This window comes from Marmota marmota, unplaced genomic scaffold, assembly GCF_001458135.2.
Source record: "Marmota marmota marmota unplaced genomic scaffold, marMar, whole genome shotgun sequence".
NCBI classification, from domain to species: domain Eukaryota; kingdom Metazoa; phylum Chordata; class Mammalia; order Rodentia; family Sciuridae; genus Marmota; species Marmota marmota.
Window position 1 is genome coordinate 7,628,820 of NW_026000223.1, and position 16,670 is coordinate 7,645,489.

General features: G+C 38.7%; 2 protein-coding genes across 5 annotated transcripts in view; one reads left to right on the top strand and one right to left on the bottom strand.

The window, feature by feature from the left end:
• Positions 1-1,358: 1,358 nt before the first annotated feature.
• Lsm1 (LSM1 homolog, mRNA degradation associated) lies at positions 1,359-12,891 on the bottom strand. 3 transcript variants are annotated; one of them, XM_015501269.2, is made up of 5 exons: positions 12,662-12,883; positions 9,712-9,780; positions 7,539-7,654; positions 2,335-2,503; positions 1,359-1,867 (listed from the first exon to the last, which is right to left on the bottom strand). In XM_015501269.2, exons 1-4 carry the CDS (start codon positions 12,705-12,707, stop codon positions 2,336-2,338), a joined length of 399 nt encoding a protein of 132 aa, XP_015356755.1. In that variant the 5' UTR covers positions 12,708-12,883; the 3' UTR covers positions 1,359-1,867; position 2,335. The 3 variants fall into 3 exon arrangements, with proteins under 3 accessions (XP_015356755.1, XP_015356754.1, XP_048648753.1); XM_015501268.2 differs by lacking the exon at positions 2,335-2,503 and having other exon boundaries at positions 12,662-12,891; XM_048792796.1 differs by lacking the exons at positions 2,335-2,503; positions 9,712-9,780 and having other exon boundaries at positions 12,662-12,873.
• Positions 12,892-12,951: 60 nt separating this feature from the next.
• Bag4 (BAG cochaperone 4) overlaps positions 12,952-16,670 on the top strand; it is a 29,187-nt gene continuing 25,468 nt past the window's right edge. For both annotated transcript variants that reach the window (XM_015501267.2, XM_048792794.1), the window contains exon 1: positions 12,952-13,530. In XM_015501267.2, coding sequence (XP_015356753.1) covers positions 13,258-13,530 — 273 coding nt within the window. In that variant the 5' untranslated portion in view covers positions 12,952-13,257. The remainder of the gene's footprint in view (positions 13,531-16,670) is intronic.

The window sequence follows — 16,670 nt, forward strand, 5'->3', positions numbered from 1 at the left end:
CTAATTGATCTTTTGGTTTCTCCTTGCCCCATAATAACCAGATTGAATTTTTAAAAGGTAAATCAGATCATATCATCTCCTTGAATTTCCTTCTGTATGGTTTTTTTTTTTTTTTTTTTTTCATTTTTTAGTTGTCAATGGACCTTTATTTATTTATATGTGGTGCTGAGAATCGAACCCAGTGCCCCACACATGCTAGGCAAGCGATCTGCCACTGAGCCACAACCCCAGTCCTCGGGGTAGTTTGAAAAACATTTGAGCTCATGAACTGTTATGAGCTGCACGATAGAGGGCTAAAGCAACACATTATGCATACTTAATACTGCAGTATAAACTAATTCATACACATGTGGACGAGATATAAATATCTTATACAAAGTTTTTTTTTTTTGCAACAAATATCTGAAACATAGCTAAGATTACTAAGAATGAGAGGATATCTCACACCCAACATCCCAGTAAGCAATTTTACATTGTGTCTCTGCACGACTCATTCAGTCCACTGTTTACTAAACCACATTACTTTTTGTTATACTTACAGCATAATGATCACTCTTCAACAATCATATTGACAAAGTGATATTACTATTATGGTATATAAGTTACTAAAACACATTTCATTTGTACTTTTTAAAAAAAATATTTTTAGTTTACCTTTTTCTTTTAAATATATTTTTTTAGTTGTTGATCGACCTTTTATTTTTATTTATTTGTATGTGGTGCTGAGAATTGAACCCAGTGCACCAAGCATGCTAGGCAAGCACGCTACCACTGAGCCACAACCCCATCCCATTTATTTACTTATTTATTTTTTGATGTGGTACTGGGGATCGAACCCAGGGCCTCACACATGCTAAGTAAGCACTGTACAACTGAGCTACAACCCCAGCCTCATTTCTACTTAAAAAAAAAAGAAGATCAGAGCACAAACAAGCTCAAGATTCAATCCAAAGGATTAGGAAACCTAACTAAATTAGTAGACAACTCAGAGAACAAGCCATCTCAGGAAAATGTTGGAACTCATGGGAACATGGTTTGGTATAGCTGTGGGTGAAGTAAGAATGAAGTTGTTTCTCAAACATGAGACTTCATTTGTAATCAGATACTGGAAAACTTAAATGAAAGCTCTTTCTTCAACTTTGAAAACTTATTTCTTATCAGATACAAACATGAAAAAGGATATGAGGAGGACCCCCAAGATAATCAGTATGAAAATTCTCCTTCATAAGTAACCAGCAACTTGAAATTGTGATGACAAGGGGAATCCCAGTGAGTGGACTGCTTATACCTTTCTGAGTAGAAACAATTTTTGTCTATCGCTGGAGGCAATTCCAACTTGGAAAATAACATGACAGTTCTGAGATTCATATTTTATTTACAAGTCAATGAAAAATGTCCTCTGTAAACTCTAATTTGGGATATGAAAAGCAATATAGACACGGTTGCTGGCTCCACAGTGACGTGTGTGAAAGGAGTCCATGCCACTATTTATTTAAACAATGATTCTGTTATTTAAAACAAAGAAAAAAACAAAAACAAAATCCCACATGATTTCTTCATGTTGCATGTGAAAGAATGAAAAATAAAGCTGACTTTTCAAAACTCTATAGTCTGTTCAAATGTATCAGGTGACCAAGATGTCACTTTCATTCAGTGACAGTCCCTACTCTCCAAAGCATAGCCTCTGAGCAATGACTTAATATTCATCAAGAGTATCTGCTCGAGGAATGGATAGACCCCGATCTTTAAGAGCTTGAACTTTCAGCTTCTCTGCTTCTAGCTTGGTCTGCTGTTCCACCCTCTGTTCTTCTAAGATTTCTTCAATAGACACTTGCTGGAGGGGTGTATCACTCTCCTTTTCCAAGTCCTGCAAAAGAGGCAGGTTTGAAAAACTTCCCTTAAAGACTGAGAATAAAGAACCTTACAGATCTAAAGCAAATGGATTTGATTCCTATGGCAGATTACTTTTCATTACTGTGACATGGCTGAAATATCCTTCTAGTACAGAAACAAAAAAGGCTGATAACATTACTACAGAATATATAACCAGAACATGGTAACAGATCAGTATTGGTATATATAGCAAAGTTTTAAGTTAGCCAAAATCCCACATTAGTCAGGATTAACTTTATTTATTAAAGAATTAACTTTTCTTTTTTGCAGTACTAGGGACTGAACCAAGTGAGTACTCTACCACTGAGCTACATCACCTTCCTATTTTATTTCTGGTATTGGGGATTGAACCTAGGGGTGTTTTACCACCAAGCTACTTCCCTCCAGAATCAGAGTCTCATAAAGTTGCTGAGGCTGGCCCCAAACTTATGACCCTCCTACCTCAGATTCCCAAGTTGCTTGGATTGCAGGTGTACGCCACTATATCCAGTCCCTTTTTGAGACAGGGTCTTGCTAAGATGTCCAGGCTGATTTCGAACTTGCAATCCTCCTGCCTCAGCTTCCCAGCTGCTGGGATTGCAGGTGTGTGCCACTGTGCCTGGAAACTTTTCTTTAAAACAAAATTATTTGGGCTGCTTATAAACAGCTATCTCTTCAACTGTACAGAATCCAAGAAAGTTACTGAGGCCAAAATGGCTTTATTTATTTTTTGTGGTGCAAGGAATAGAATCCAGAGTCTATCACAGAGTCTATCACATTCCCAGCCCAAGAGGCTTTACATTGTATTTTTTCATTTCCAGAGTCAGCTTAATTAGGTGGAGGTTGTTGCTCGGTAAAAGGTATAGAATGCTGGGTATGGTGGTATGCACCTACAATCCCAGAGACCTGGGAGGCTGAGGTAGGAGGATCACAAGTTCAAGCCCAGCCTCAGCAATTTACTGAGACCCTGTCTCAAAAACTGAAAAGATCTGGGAACATAGTTCAGTGGTAAAACACCTCTGGGTTCATCCCAGTACTCCCCTGCCAAAAAAAAAGTAGAGAACACTGATTCAAGTCAGCACCACCCTTCCCACTTTTATTTTTCTTTTTTGGTATTGTAGATCAAACCTAGGAGCATTTAAACACTGAGCTACATCTTCAGCCTTTTTAAATTTTTTATTCTGAGACAGGGTCTCACCTTGTGATTCTCCTGCCTCAATCGCCTAAGTAGCTGTTATGGGCCTGCACCAGTGACCCTGATTTCCCACCCTTCTTTATAAGCAATAAATGGTTCTTCTATTAGGAGTTTCTAAATTATAATACAAAGGACCAAGAAAGTAAGTAGGTCAGTGGCAGAGCACTTGCCTAGCATGTATAAGGCACTGGGTTTGATTTCTAGCACCACAAAAAGAAAAAAAGAAAAAGAAAAAAATACAACACAAGACTCTTTCCTCTTTTATGACAAGTCTATAGAATACTTTAGAAGATCAGCTGAATTACTAAACCTGGTTGGTCCCAATGTATTTCTTTACCATATTAATTTTAAAATACTTTGCTTAATAAAAAATTATTTTTCCTTATTTCAAAAATAATTCCTCATTGTAGGAAATTTAAAAAATAGGCAGAAGCAGAAAAAAATTTAAAAATTACCCATACTTCCAGTATGAAGGGTTAATACTTCGGTGAATATCCTTAAAAAAAAAAAAATTCATTTATTTTCCTTTAAGGATTGAGCCCAGGGGCGTTTAACCACTGAGCCACACCCAGGCCCTCTCCCCTACTATTTTTTTGTAGTCAGGGTCCCACTAAGTTGTTTAAGGTTTGGCTAAATTGCTAAGACTGGCTTTGAACTACTTGTGATCTTTCTGCCTCAGACTCGGAAAGTTGCTGGGATTATAAGCGTGTGCCATAGCATCTGTATTTTAGAAGATGAAAACAAACACACACACACACAAATAATGCAAATATTGACTAACTTTTTTCATTGAATATAGCATGTTTTATATTTTTATTTTTGAATATTTTATAAATATTTGATACACAATTTCAAAATGCAGAAGAACTTTGCTACAAATGTATCTCACTGTGAATAGTGAATTAGAATTAACATACAGGGATTACTGTGTTTATAACATGGAAAGCCTATACAAAGCACTCATTTCGTATTTATTTTCCTCTATCACTCTCAATGATAAGGTTTGGGAAGGCACTGACACATACACAAACTCCATAGCTGTTCTAGTGTGGATACAAGTTAACTGTCGCATGCTGCAAGGTCTTAAAACTCACAGGCAATAATACTGTCAGAGCACTTTCACCAGAGAAGTTAGGGTAAGTCACATACATATAAGCCACTGGTGCCCTGGGTCAAAGTCAACGGCACCCAACAAAATATATATTATCAATTATACCTTTCCTCACAATCTGTGGGTAGCAACTGGAGGGCAGTGTTCTTGGCATACAGCCTCTTGAGGTTTTCAATATGTCATTCATGTGGTTAAGAAGCTGCTGCTTCCCAATAATCAGTTTTATTACTTAAGGCTGTGTGCACCATCATCCTTGAGGCAAAATCCAGGGACTTCTTAAGCAATGTAATGTTTATAGAACCTAAATGGTTTCTGGACATGAGTTTCCTTGGAGCTGGAAATTTCTTTAAACTGATTGTTGATTTATATAATCATGTAAGCATTCCTCAACCATGTTTCTCTAGTGGTTAGTGTAAAACTTCTCAGTATCCAAACCATAACATGTTAAAAAAAAAACAAAAAACTTTCCCCTACAAAATGGATCCCAGGGAACAATGAATCTTCAAGTACATTTTGGCTTGTTTTCGAATATATATACATCTACCACAGACACATTTTTGTACCAACATAACTGGTACAAAAAGTGTGTCTATTGTGTTTAGCACTATAAAACTGAAGCAGAGTATGTGTAAATATTTTAAATTAAAGTCTTTCTCTCTGGTGTCAAAGTAATACCTTTCCTCTATAACTGGGTGTAGTGGCTCATGCTGGTAATCTCAGTGACTCAAGAGGCTGAGACAGGAGGACCATAAGTTCCAGGCTAGTATGGGCAATTTAGGAAGACCTTGTCTCAAAATTAAAACAAACAGAGAAACTGGGCCAGGAGTGGTAGCACACGCCTGTAATCCCAGCGGCTGGGGAGTCTGAGGCAGGAGGATCACAAGTTGAAAACCAACCTCAGCAACTTAGTGAGGCCCTAAGTTAGAGAGACCCTATCTTTAAATAAAATATTTTTAAAAGGGCTGGAGATGAGGCTCAGTGGTTAAGAGCCCCTGGGTTCAATCCCTAGTACCAAAAACAAAAAACAAACAAACAAACAAAAAAACCAAAACAACCCCCATGCCAATGTAATTCAGTGGTAAAGCATTCTTAGTCCCTCCCAACCCCCACGCCAATCACCCTCAATCCTACCTATCAAGAGATGGATAGCTCTTCTAATATACTAGCAGACTACTTTATAGTTCTTTACTAGACCCCCTCTCCCTGGAGTACTAGGTGCTTTATTTCAACCTGTACATAAAATATGGTGATCATTTCTGCTGCTTAAACATGCCAGGAATGATAAACCAAACCACATATGCCAACCACAAAAATAATTCATAAGTAAGAAAAAAGGCATTTTAAACATTTTACTGCAGTATTTGGGCAGTACTGATAGTTTTGATTAGTTATTTCTAGCCATTTCCACCATATCTCTGAACCAATCTGATTGACCCTGGCAGAATTCTCTCTCAAATGATCAATTGCTAAAAATTAGCTCTGAACCAAACCACTCTACTCAAAAGACTTCTGTAAACTGAATTAAGATGTGGCTAGGTATTGGGAAACTTTATTGAATAAAACAAAATAAAAATGGAAAAAATAAACACCAATGTCTGGCAAAGAACAGAAAACGGGGCTGGTTACCAGACCTTAATTTCTTTTTCCTTTTCATTTTTTTTTTTTTTTTTTTTGTGGTGCTGGGAATCAAATCCAGGGTCTTACACATAATAGGCAAACTCAACCACTGGGCTGTATCCCTAGCTCAACTAGTCTTGTAGGGATCCTGATTTTCTTAGAAAATCTAATAATCAGAATCAGCAAGACTTAACTTGATAAAAGGTTTTAAGAAGATATTTTTAAAAAAGGGTCCAAGTACTTTTCACACACACACACAATTTTTGCAGTACTGGGGATTGAACCCAGGGGTGTTGTACCACTGAACTATATCCCCAGTACCACCCTCCTCTTTATTTATTAATTTTTGGTAACAGGGATTGAACCCAGGGGTGTTTTACAACTAAGCCAAATCACCAGCCCATTTTTTGGGGTTGAGGGGTGTACCAGATTGAACTCAGTGGCACTCAACCACTGAATCACATCCTCAGCCTTATTTTGTATTTTATTTAGAGAGAGGATCTCACTGAGTTGCTTAAGTGCCTCTCTTTTGATGAGGCTGGCTTTGAACTCACAATCTTCCTGCCTCCGCCTCCCAAGCTGCTGGGATCGCAGGCATGCACCACCACGCCTGACTCTGGTTTTTGAGACAGGGTCTCACTAAGTTGTTGAGGCTGCACTCAAACTTGTGATCCTCCTGCCTCAGCCTCCAGAGAAGCTGGCATGACAGGTATGTACCACCATGCCTGGCTAAACAGTTTTATATTTATAAAATAGTTTTCCAATAGTATAAATACACACAGATCCACAGCAATATCACTTTGGAAGATTAACTTTTTGTTGTTGGTATTTTTCATACTGGGGATTAAACCCAGGGGTGCTTTACCATTGAACCACACCCCTGGCCCTTTTAAAAAATTTTTTAATTTTGAGACAGATCTTGCCTTTGCTGAGGCTGGTCACTAACTTGCAATGGTCCTGCTTCAGCCTCCCAAGTCCTTGGGATTACAGGCATGTGCCACTGCACCCAGCTGATTTAACTTTTCACTTGCCAATTGTTCTTTCTGGCATAGGTACTTCCTTCCTGGCTGTGATCCAAGGATCACAGCTGAGCTCCATTTTCAGGACAGACAAAAGAAGGGCTTTTCCTACAGCCTTTTTTTTCTCTTTCCCCCTTGAAAAATATGGACAATATGTTATATGCAATGTGTTCTTCCCTCAAACTCTGCTAATTAATTTTTATGTTATGGAAAACCACTTTAATCAATTAAATGACTGCAAAATATTCTAACATAGGGAACCTGTAAGCCAACAACATTCATCGAAAGTCTTTTTGACTTTCTGCTATTAGACATACACAGAAATTCTATATTAACAAACACATTTATATAGGACAATATATTTTTTAAAAAATTTTATTTATTTTAGTTGTTGATGGACCTTTATATGTGGTACTGAGAATTGAATCCAGTGCCTTACACATTCGAGGCAAGTGGTCTACCACTGAGCCACAACACCAGTCCAGAGCAATATTTTTATATCAGGTAAAATCACTGATATTTTGTTCATGGGATCAAAATATTTAAATGCCCAAAGGCACTGAAACAAAGTTAATTTTTCTGTGTAGCTTTCCTAATTTGGTGGGTGCCTGTGATAAAGAAACTCAGTGATATGTGGAAAATATTTTTTTCCTCTTGAAAAGACAAAAGAAACCTAACTAGTATGAATATCAAGATCCATAGTAGCTTAACAGTTTTCACTTACTATTTCTCCTAGTAGGACCACATTTTCTCCTCTGACCACAAAAATTCCTCGAGGAATATCACCGTATTTTTTGCCCACATGAATACGCTCCACAGTCTGATGTAGCACTAAGTTAGCTATAAGTGTATAGGAAAAAAACAAAGATATTTAGTACACATGATTGGATAAAGGTCCATAACTCAACTATTCAGTGATTTTGAGTAGAAAAGATTCAGCTAAACATGATTTCCAAACTTTTTAATTCTAGGAAGAACAAAAATTTCAAATACTCTCTTTCACTGAGAAGAATTTAAACAATTGCAAATAGAGTAGTTGGGATTATGTTGCACTAATCCATGAATGGCAACAGAAATAAGTTATGAAAAATAAATTCCTTTAATGGTTAACTGCTTGTATCAACACAGCTATAAAAAATATAAGTGAGCCAGGTATGGTGGTGCATGCCTATAATCCCAGCAATTTGGGAGGCTGAGGGAGGAGGATTACAAGTTCTAGGCTAGCCTCAGCAACTTAGTGAGACACTGTCTCAAAATAAAAATAAAAAGGTTGAGATGTGGCTTAGTGCCTCTGGGTTCAATCCCCAGTATTAAAAAAAAAAAAAAAAAAAAAAAGAGAAAGAAAGAAAGGAAGGAAGGAAGAGAAAATATAGTACACGTATAAAGGCATAAATTGGCGTGAACATACTAGATATACAGAGATATGAAAAATTGTGCCCTAAATGTGTAATAATAATTGTAATGCTTTCCACTGCTGTTGTGTCTTAAAAAAAAAAAAAGAAAGAAATTTGGAAAACTTGAATAATGGTAAGAACCATTCAGATTAAAACCTTAGGTTTTGAAATGAGACAGTGTTTCTTTGTGATGTGGATATGTGTATATGATGCCTTACTGAAGATTTAACTTTGTTTCAGTACTTAGGATTCGTTTAAACCAATGCAGGTATCCATAAATTATGATATAGCAAAAACCTATTTTTCACCTTGGGAGAAAATCATAGTTGGTAATTCAAGAGTAAACTCAAAATTTCACTACTTATCCTTAAAGTGCTCTGATTAATTAATTTTCTTCTTTGAAGTAGTAATATTTGTCATATTTGAAGCAAAGCAGAAATCTACGTTCATACATTTTTCTTTAGAGTCTCACTGTGTGGCCCAGACTGGCTTTGAACTCCTGGGCCCAAGTGATTCTCCTGCATCAGTCTCCCAAATGGCTGGGACTAAAGGTGTGTGCCACCATGCCCAGGTATTCATTCTTTTCTTTTCTTTCTTTCCTTTTGTCCCCCCCCCCCCTTCTTTATTTATTTCTAGTACTGGGATTGAACCCAGAGGTGCTTAGCCATTGAGCCACATCCCCAGTCCTTTTTATGTTATTTAGAGATAGGGTCTTACTGAGTTGCTAAGGGCCTCACTAAGTTGCGAAGGCTGACTTTGAACTCACGATCCTCTTGCCCTAGACTCCTGAGCTGCTGAGATTACAAGCATGTGCCACTGTGCCTGGCCAGCCTCCATACCTTCTAGAATTTGTTTTTTTTTTTTTCGGGGGGGGCACACTGAGGATTGACTCAGGGCCTCACACATGCCAGGCAAAAGCTCTGCCACTGATCTATACCCTTTATCCCTTTGGTTCAACAAAAGTTGATGTGAACTGAAAAGTTTCTTGAAATGGAAGGAAACACACATCTCTTATTTTAGAAAAATGCAGTCTGTAAAACAAAGATTGAGAATCCTGAGTCTAATGTATCCCTATATGTAAAACATCGAGCTTAATGTTCCATCAAAATCTTCACGGAATGCCTTCTCCCCAATTTTCATTGGACAAGGAGAGATTACCTTCAGTACAGGAAGTGCTTTGAAGAGAGTGGCACCCAAGCCAATGTACAAATGAGCAGCCTTTTCAGTGAACTGAGTTTATTTCTATCATTTGGCTCCCTCTAATGGGGGAAATAAAAAAACTGTCCAAAATATTACTGTGAAAACCAGTTGTAGATATACACGCTTGTAAATATACAAGCATTTGAATCACCTAATCATACTTACTTAAAACAGTTCCAATATGCCAGACACATATGAAAAAGTTGCAGATAAATAAAGTTCAACATAAAATAACACCAAAAATGCAATGGGTGGCTGTTATTATCCAGAGAATTAAAGAAGAAGTCCATAATCAATACATACCAAATTGATCAATGCTTCTTAAAAAGCCTATAAGTGTCCTTCCATCTCGAAGTAGAACCAAGTGCTTTTCTGGAGAGAGGGAAAAGGATCTTTAAAATGAAAGATGTCAGCTTCAGTGAGTTTATACGATAATAAGGAAAATAAAGTTAATAGCAGTTTAAGTATACTACTTCCTCTTTAATGGACTTAAGATGGAATTCACTGGGAAAAAACAGAGGGATGGCCAGGACAGCCTAGGACTTAAATTTGAAGATTGGTGGTAAAAAGAGAAACACAGTAGTGGCAAAAGAGGTAAAAACGTGCAGGGTATGGAGCCAGGAAGCCTAACTGGCTTCATACCCTGATATTTGGCCCTTAAACCTTCACACTGTCATTTCAGTTTCTGTCTGTAAATTGAAAAATTTAGAAAGGTTTTCAATAAATACAATGCCTTGGGTTGGGGGTATAGCTTAGTAATAGAGCAAGCACTAAGTATGTGGGAGGCCCTGGGTTAAATCCGTAGCACCAAAACAAAAGCAAAATCACCACCTCAGATATTTACAATGAGGACCTAATAAGCTACAGCATAATTCAATATTTATTAAGAGATACAAGCTATTCTGGGGTCTGAACACCAACCTTATGAATTAATATTCATTGTAAGGGAAGATAGATAAAAGATAACAAAATTTCAGCTATTCATTTCTTTAATGCCATGCATAAAATACTTTGTAGATGCAGAAAAGAGGGGCAGTGATTTTGCCTTGAAGGAACTTGTCTTATTCCTTGGACTGTTCTTGCCGTAACCAAGCAAATTGTAATTATATGAGATTTCAGAGAAAATATCATTTACCTGGAGGAGGTATTCAAGTTGGATCTTGAAAGGTAAGTAATTTTTGGCCATGGGAAAGGAAAGAGGGAAGGGGAGAGAAAACTGTAAATTAAGCAAAAGGGACAAAAGGACTATATACCCCTATTATTGGCTAAAGGCTGAGGATGTGAAGGGAAAGAGCAGTAGTTAAAGTCAGAATAGTATTAGGGGCAGGCTTAAATTTGGATTTGAAATCGGACGTGATGGCACATGCCTGTAATCCCAGCAGCTTGGGAAGCTGAGGCAGGAGGATTGTGAGTTCAAAACCAGCCTCAGCAATGGCAAGGTGCTAAGCAACTCAATGAGACTCTGTCTCTAAATAAAATACAAAATAGGGCTGGGGATGTGGCTCTGTGGTTGAGTGTCCCTGAGTTCAATCCCCAGTACCCGCCCCCCAATTTTGATTTGACTTCATAAGAAACAAAAACACTGAAGACTAAACTAACAGAAAAGCAAGAGAAGTTATAAAGCTAATGCCTATCTGGGAGATCTCTTAATCTCTTCTGGGGAATAGTAAAGAGCAGAAGAGAAGAAAAAATTTGCAAAAACCAGAGTTAGAGAAACCAAGAGAACAGAATTAAGAATTCAGTGATGATAGTATCACAACGCTGCTGGAGAGAACTCAGAGGAGAGCCTTAGAATGATTACTTAGGAAGTAGTTTCAGTAGTGTGTTGACAGCAAAAAATTAAGATTGCAGAGGTAAAAGAAGGTGGTCAGGAAGTAGAGTAAAACCGAGACGATTCAAGATACCGATATAGAGATGGAAGTTTGATGGGGAGATACAACTGAGGAAATATTTGAGATGGACAGACAATAACATATATAAAGGAAAGGATGCGGCAAGGACAAAGAGGCAGAAGACATGAAAGAAAACATATAATGTAATAAGATTCCAAAAGCAGTGGGAGGAAACAATAATATCAGAAAGGGAGGAATACTTCCTACTCAAATCAGAGAATGGGTGAAAATTCAAAAAGACTATGGGGAGGAGGAGAGGGTATGTTCTGGAGTGGTGATGTAAAGTCTGTATATCAAGTGGTTTCAAACGTTTTAAGAGGGGTCCTGAAATCTACAAAGAGGCACAGATTAGAAGGCTTGAAAATAAAACATAATTTTTAGGAAAATGGAAGGGTGTGTTAGTGGTTTCAAGTAATTCATATATACAAGAAGAGGTGAAGGCAAAAGGGAAGCGCATCCTCAAGCTATTAAAATAGAATATTTCATTACACCTTACAGGTAGACTACTTATAGAGTAATGTTTATATACATATTTGGTTCAATTTATACTACATTTCCTTTCATTAGCAAAATTAGTAATATGGGTTTAAAAAATGATCTCAGATAACCATAAAATGAGAATGTAATCAAACAATCTAATTTTCATACTCGCACAGTAACTACAGAGATCACTGTAACTTGTTTGAAAATGTGTAAATCATTTTGCAGCAATTACAAGTTAATGAGGCAGATAATATGATTAAAATGATAAAAATGTTACTTTTCTTGAAGAATAATGCACAGATAAAAATTTTGATAAAGACAGGTTGTCTGGCAGTGGTCTCTACTAACATAACCTGAAAATGCTAATGACCCTCACAGTAAAAGAATATTGCAAATGGCTACAGAATAGAAAGCCTACATTTACTGCTAATTAAAACCGACTGCTGTTGTCTTAATATTTTCATTTTTTGATGCATCCTTCCTCTAAATATTCTCATGTACCCACTAGTGACAACCTGGTACTTAGAGAAATTACCGCGGGAAACAGTGGATGCGGGACAAGTCGGCTGGGCCACTTTGGCACTCGGGCCTAGGCTGCCACGACCCTCGGAACTAAAAATAAATTCAACAGTTTGCGGCTCACCAGCCCTAAGTCTGGTGAAGGTTGCGAGGGGCAGAACTGAGGTAGCAGGCAAGGGGGTGGCAAGCGGTGGGGTCCCGTGGCTGTGGAGAATTTCAAGGCAGAACACTCAGAAATGAGCTCAAAACACACTGCCCCCAGTTCTGGACTCATTCTACAAGTTCCCTCCAAAGAGGGCCGTGTTCCGGTGAGAAAGGGTCTCACTCAAGGCTTCACCGGGAGGAAATGAGCTACTCACTGTCGATGTCCTCGATGAGGCTGGCGGTGCCGGGCATATAGTTCATTTTGAGCTGAGATGAGGCTGTAATGTACAGCGGCGATAGGCCAGCGTGTCCAATAACTCTTTTTTCCCACCGCAGTCGCCGCCTTGGCGGGACCGGGACAGGAAAGTCTCTTTCCAGGCTACCACTTCTGCCCCGGCTTTCAGCCGCCGGGGTCTGCCGGAAGCACCTTCATATTACCCCACCCACTTCCTGTATCACGTGCCTGCCCCCCGGAAGAGGTGGGGCAGTCGTGCGGTCCGGGACGGTGGAGTTCGGGGTACCGTTTCCCCATCCTGGAGAAATTAGGATGAAGGATCTAGATTGGATAGAGGGTCGAAAAATGTTTCCTTTCGTGTAAGGAGCATGGTGCCTCCTGTTGCTTTCCTGCTTCGAGACCAGGGAGTCACTGCCGTCCTCTACGTTCAGGACTCGGCAAAAGGGGCGGGTGAGCGCCTGGGATTGGCTGTTATCGTCCGACCCCTCTTACTGCTCTCCACTCTTTCTCGCCTGCAGGCGCCTGCGCAATGGGTTGGCCGTGGGGGGCGGGAAGCGCTTCGGGGCAGTGGAGCCCATGTCGGCCTTGAGGCGTTCGGGCTACGGCCCCAGTGACGGTCCGTCTTATGGTCGCTACTACGGGCCTGGGGGTGGAGATGTGCCAGTGCACCTTCCCCCGCCCATATATCCTCCCCTTCGCCCCGAACCTCCCCAGCCTCCCATTTCCTGGCGGGTGCGCGGGGGCGGCCCGCCTGAGACCACCTGGCCCGGAGAAGGCGGAGGTGGAGATGGCTACTATCCCTCCGGGGGCGCCTGGCCGGAGCCGGGTCGAGCTGCAGGAAGCCACCAGGTAAGCTTTGAAACATGTGGCTTGGGGGATCCTATAGGGGTGTTTGGTGCCGGAGTAGGCGAGGGTCCTTGCGCTTTTTCTACCTCTAGGTTTGCAATGGCTCGGGTTTCATATTTGTTTTCCTTATGGGGATGGATTGGAGAGACGAGAGACAGACTGGGAACATAGGTGGGAGAATATGCTTGTGTTCATTTTGCCCCTCCATTTCTGCTTCGGCTGTAATAAGTGTATCTGTTTCATTAAGAAAGGAAAAAACAACATGCTGACTTCTAAGCTCAGTAGCAGGCTGGGGATCTGTCACCACGGAGCGATATTGGGATGGAATGGCAGGGCTCTGCTTGAGCTCTGACAATTTATCCTGCGTGGCTAGAGTGACTGCAGCCCCGGTTGTCGCTCAGCAACCCCTCCCGCTGGGGGGGAAGGAACCTGAACGAGGGGGAGGGAATCTGAGCATTTAGCCCTTTGCTCCTAAAGCTTTGCCTTGGATCGAATCACGAATAATCAATATTGTAAACATCTTTCCGTGGATTGTTTTATTTAATGTTCACAGCAACTACAAGTTAAATGTCATTACGGCATCCCTATTTTCAAATAACGAAGGCAGATTTGAGAAGTTCACGCATTTGCTTAATGTATTTGAACTTGTAACATTTTTATTCTCTGTATTCCTGCCAAAAATGTGTTTCCGTTTTATTAATGTAGTATTTTTAGTAAGGGGCTATCTTTATAGAATGGTGGCACACCTCTCTTTTCAGTTAGGAAGTATGGCAAAATCATTTGTTGAAAGTATTATTAGCGAAATTCTCATACATTGTTGATGGGATTGTAAAATGATGTAATGCTTTGGAAGATTGTTGGACAGTTTCTCAAAACATTAAGCATAGAATTAGTGTATGAGACAACAAGTTCATTCCTAGGTATATACCCAAGAGAACTGAAAACATGTCCATATAAAAACTTTTATACATATGTTGGTAGCACCGTTATTCATAACGAAAAATGGAAGTAACCCATATGTCCATCAACTGATGAATGGGTTAACAAAATATGGTATATTCATACAGTGAAATATTATTTGGATATAGAAAGGATTGAAGTACTGATGCATGCTGCAACAGGAGTGAACCTTTAAAAGATCAGGCATCTTGGGTAAAGCCAGTCAAAAAGATTGCATATTGTATTGATCCATTTATGTAAAATGTCCAGAGTAGGCAAATTCATAGAGACAAAAAGATTAGTGATTGCCAGGGGTTGAAGAACAAGAGCTATTGATGAGTTTATGGATTTCTTTTTCTTATTATTATTTTTTCTTCCTGTGGTACAATCAGGTTGAACCCAGGAGCATTCTGCCTCTGAGTTACATACCCAGCTCATTTTAAAATTCTGTTTTGAGTTGGCATCTCACTAAGTTGTCCAGGTGGTCCTGAAGCTTATGATGTTGCCTTGGCCTCTCCAGTGGCACGGAGTTGAGATTATAGGCTAGTGCCACTGCCTCTGGCTTTTTTATCTTTTTCTGGGTATAATATGGTTGGGAGTGGGGACTGCTCTACTACTGAGCTATATTCCCCAGCCCTTTTTTGAGTTTTTATTTTGAGACAAAGTCTGGCTAAGTTGGCCTTGAACTTGCAATTCTCCTGCCTTGGACTTCTGGGTTGCTGGGCTTATTTGCATGTACCATACCACCACATCAGGCTTGGTGTTTCTTTCTTTCTTACTTTCTTTCTTTTTTTAAGAGTTTCTTTTTTAGTTGTAGATGGACATAATACCTTTGTTTATTTTTTTATGTTGTGCTGAGGCTCACGCATGCTAGGCAAGTGCTCTAGCACTGAGCCACAACCTCAATCCCTTGATGTTTCTTTTTGAGGTAATTTGTACACTTTAAAAGGATGGGTTTATGGTATGCTAGTTATATCTCATAAAATTGTATGAGAAAAAAATGTGTAGCAGTGAGAGTTTACTGTAAAAGAAAGATCTGGAATAAGTAAATTGTGGGACTTTAATCCTGTGATCTAGTGATGAAATGCTTGACTTATAGGTGCCCAGATTTAAAGATCAGTTGAAGGAAAAGAGAAGAGGACCTCCAAACTGCTTATTTACTTTTGTTAGACTTGGCTGTGTTAGCAAAACAACAGTGAATTTTCTGGGGTAGAGCTAGCAATGGGTTTGGATAAACCAGAGCAGTTAAGATTTTAGCTTTGTGTAGGGAGTTGTGAGGTGTGGTTGAAGTATAGGTGTACACATATTGTGGGTGATGGTGTTGAAATTGTTGGCAGATAAAACTGTATGTGTATAATTGGCATTTGTAAATCATTTTAAAAGTTTGTATTCTATCATTCAGGTCAAGGATTCTGAAACTTTAAAAGTATAGGTTGGTAATTTCTTGTATAGGTAGTAGAAAATGAATACAGTGCCTGTTGTTTTAGATATTGCAAACTTTTTTTTTTTAATTCATTGTCTTTATTGGTTTTTATGTAAGTTTGATGTTTTTATATTGTTAAGTCTATCAAACTAAAAACCAAACAAAATAGGAAAGTAAGAATTTTGCTACTAAAAAAAGTCTTGGAAGCCTGTTAGAAATGCAGAATCTGCCCTCTTTTAGACTTACTACTGCAATGTATTGAGATTCCCAGGTGATTCATATACACATTTATGTTTGAGAAGCTTTGCACTATAGAATTGGATATATTGAGATGATGTTGCATTGAACCAGAATAAAGACTTGACTATATTAACATATTTAAATATGACAGGGGAAAATTGGAAATCTGCCACTCTCTCCATTTATTATTTATTTATTTTTTGTAGTGCTGGGGCTTGAACTAGGGGCCTTTTTTAATTTTAATTTTTTTTTAATAAATCTTTGCTTCTTTTTTTTTTTTAAAGAGAGAGAGAATTTTTTTTAATATTTATTATTATTTTTATTTTATTTTATTTTTTTAAATTTTTTATTGTTGGTTGTTCAAAACATTACATAGTTCTTGATATATCATATTTCACACTTTGATTCAAGTGGGTTATGAACTCCCATTTTTACCCCGTATACAGATTGCAGAATCATATCAGTTACACATCCATTGATTTACATGTTGCCATACTAGTGTCTGTTGTATTCTGCTGCCTTTCCTATCCTCTACTATCCC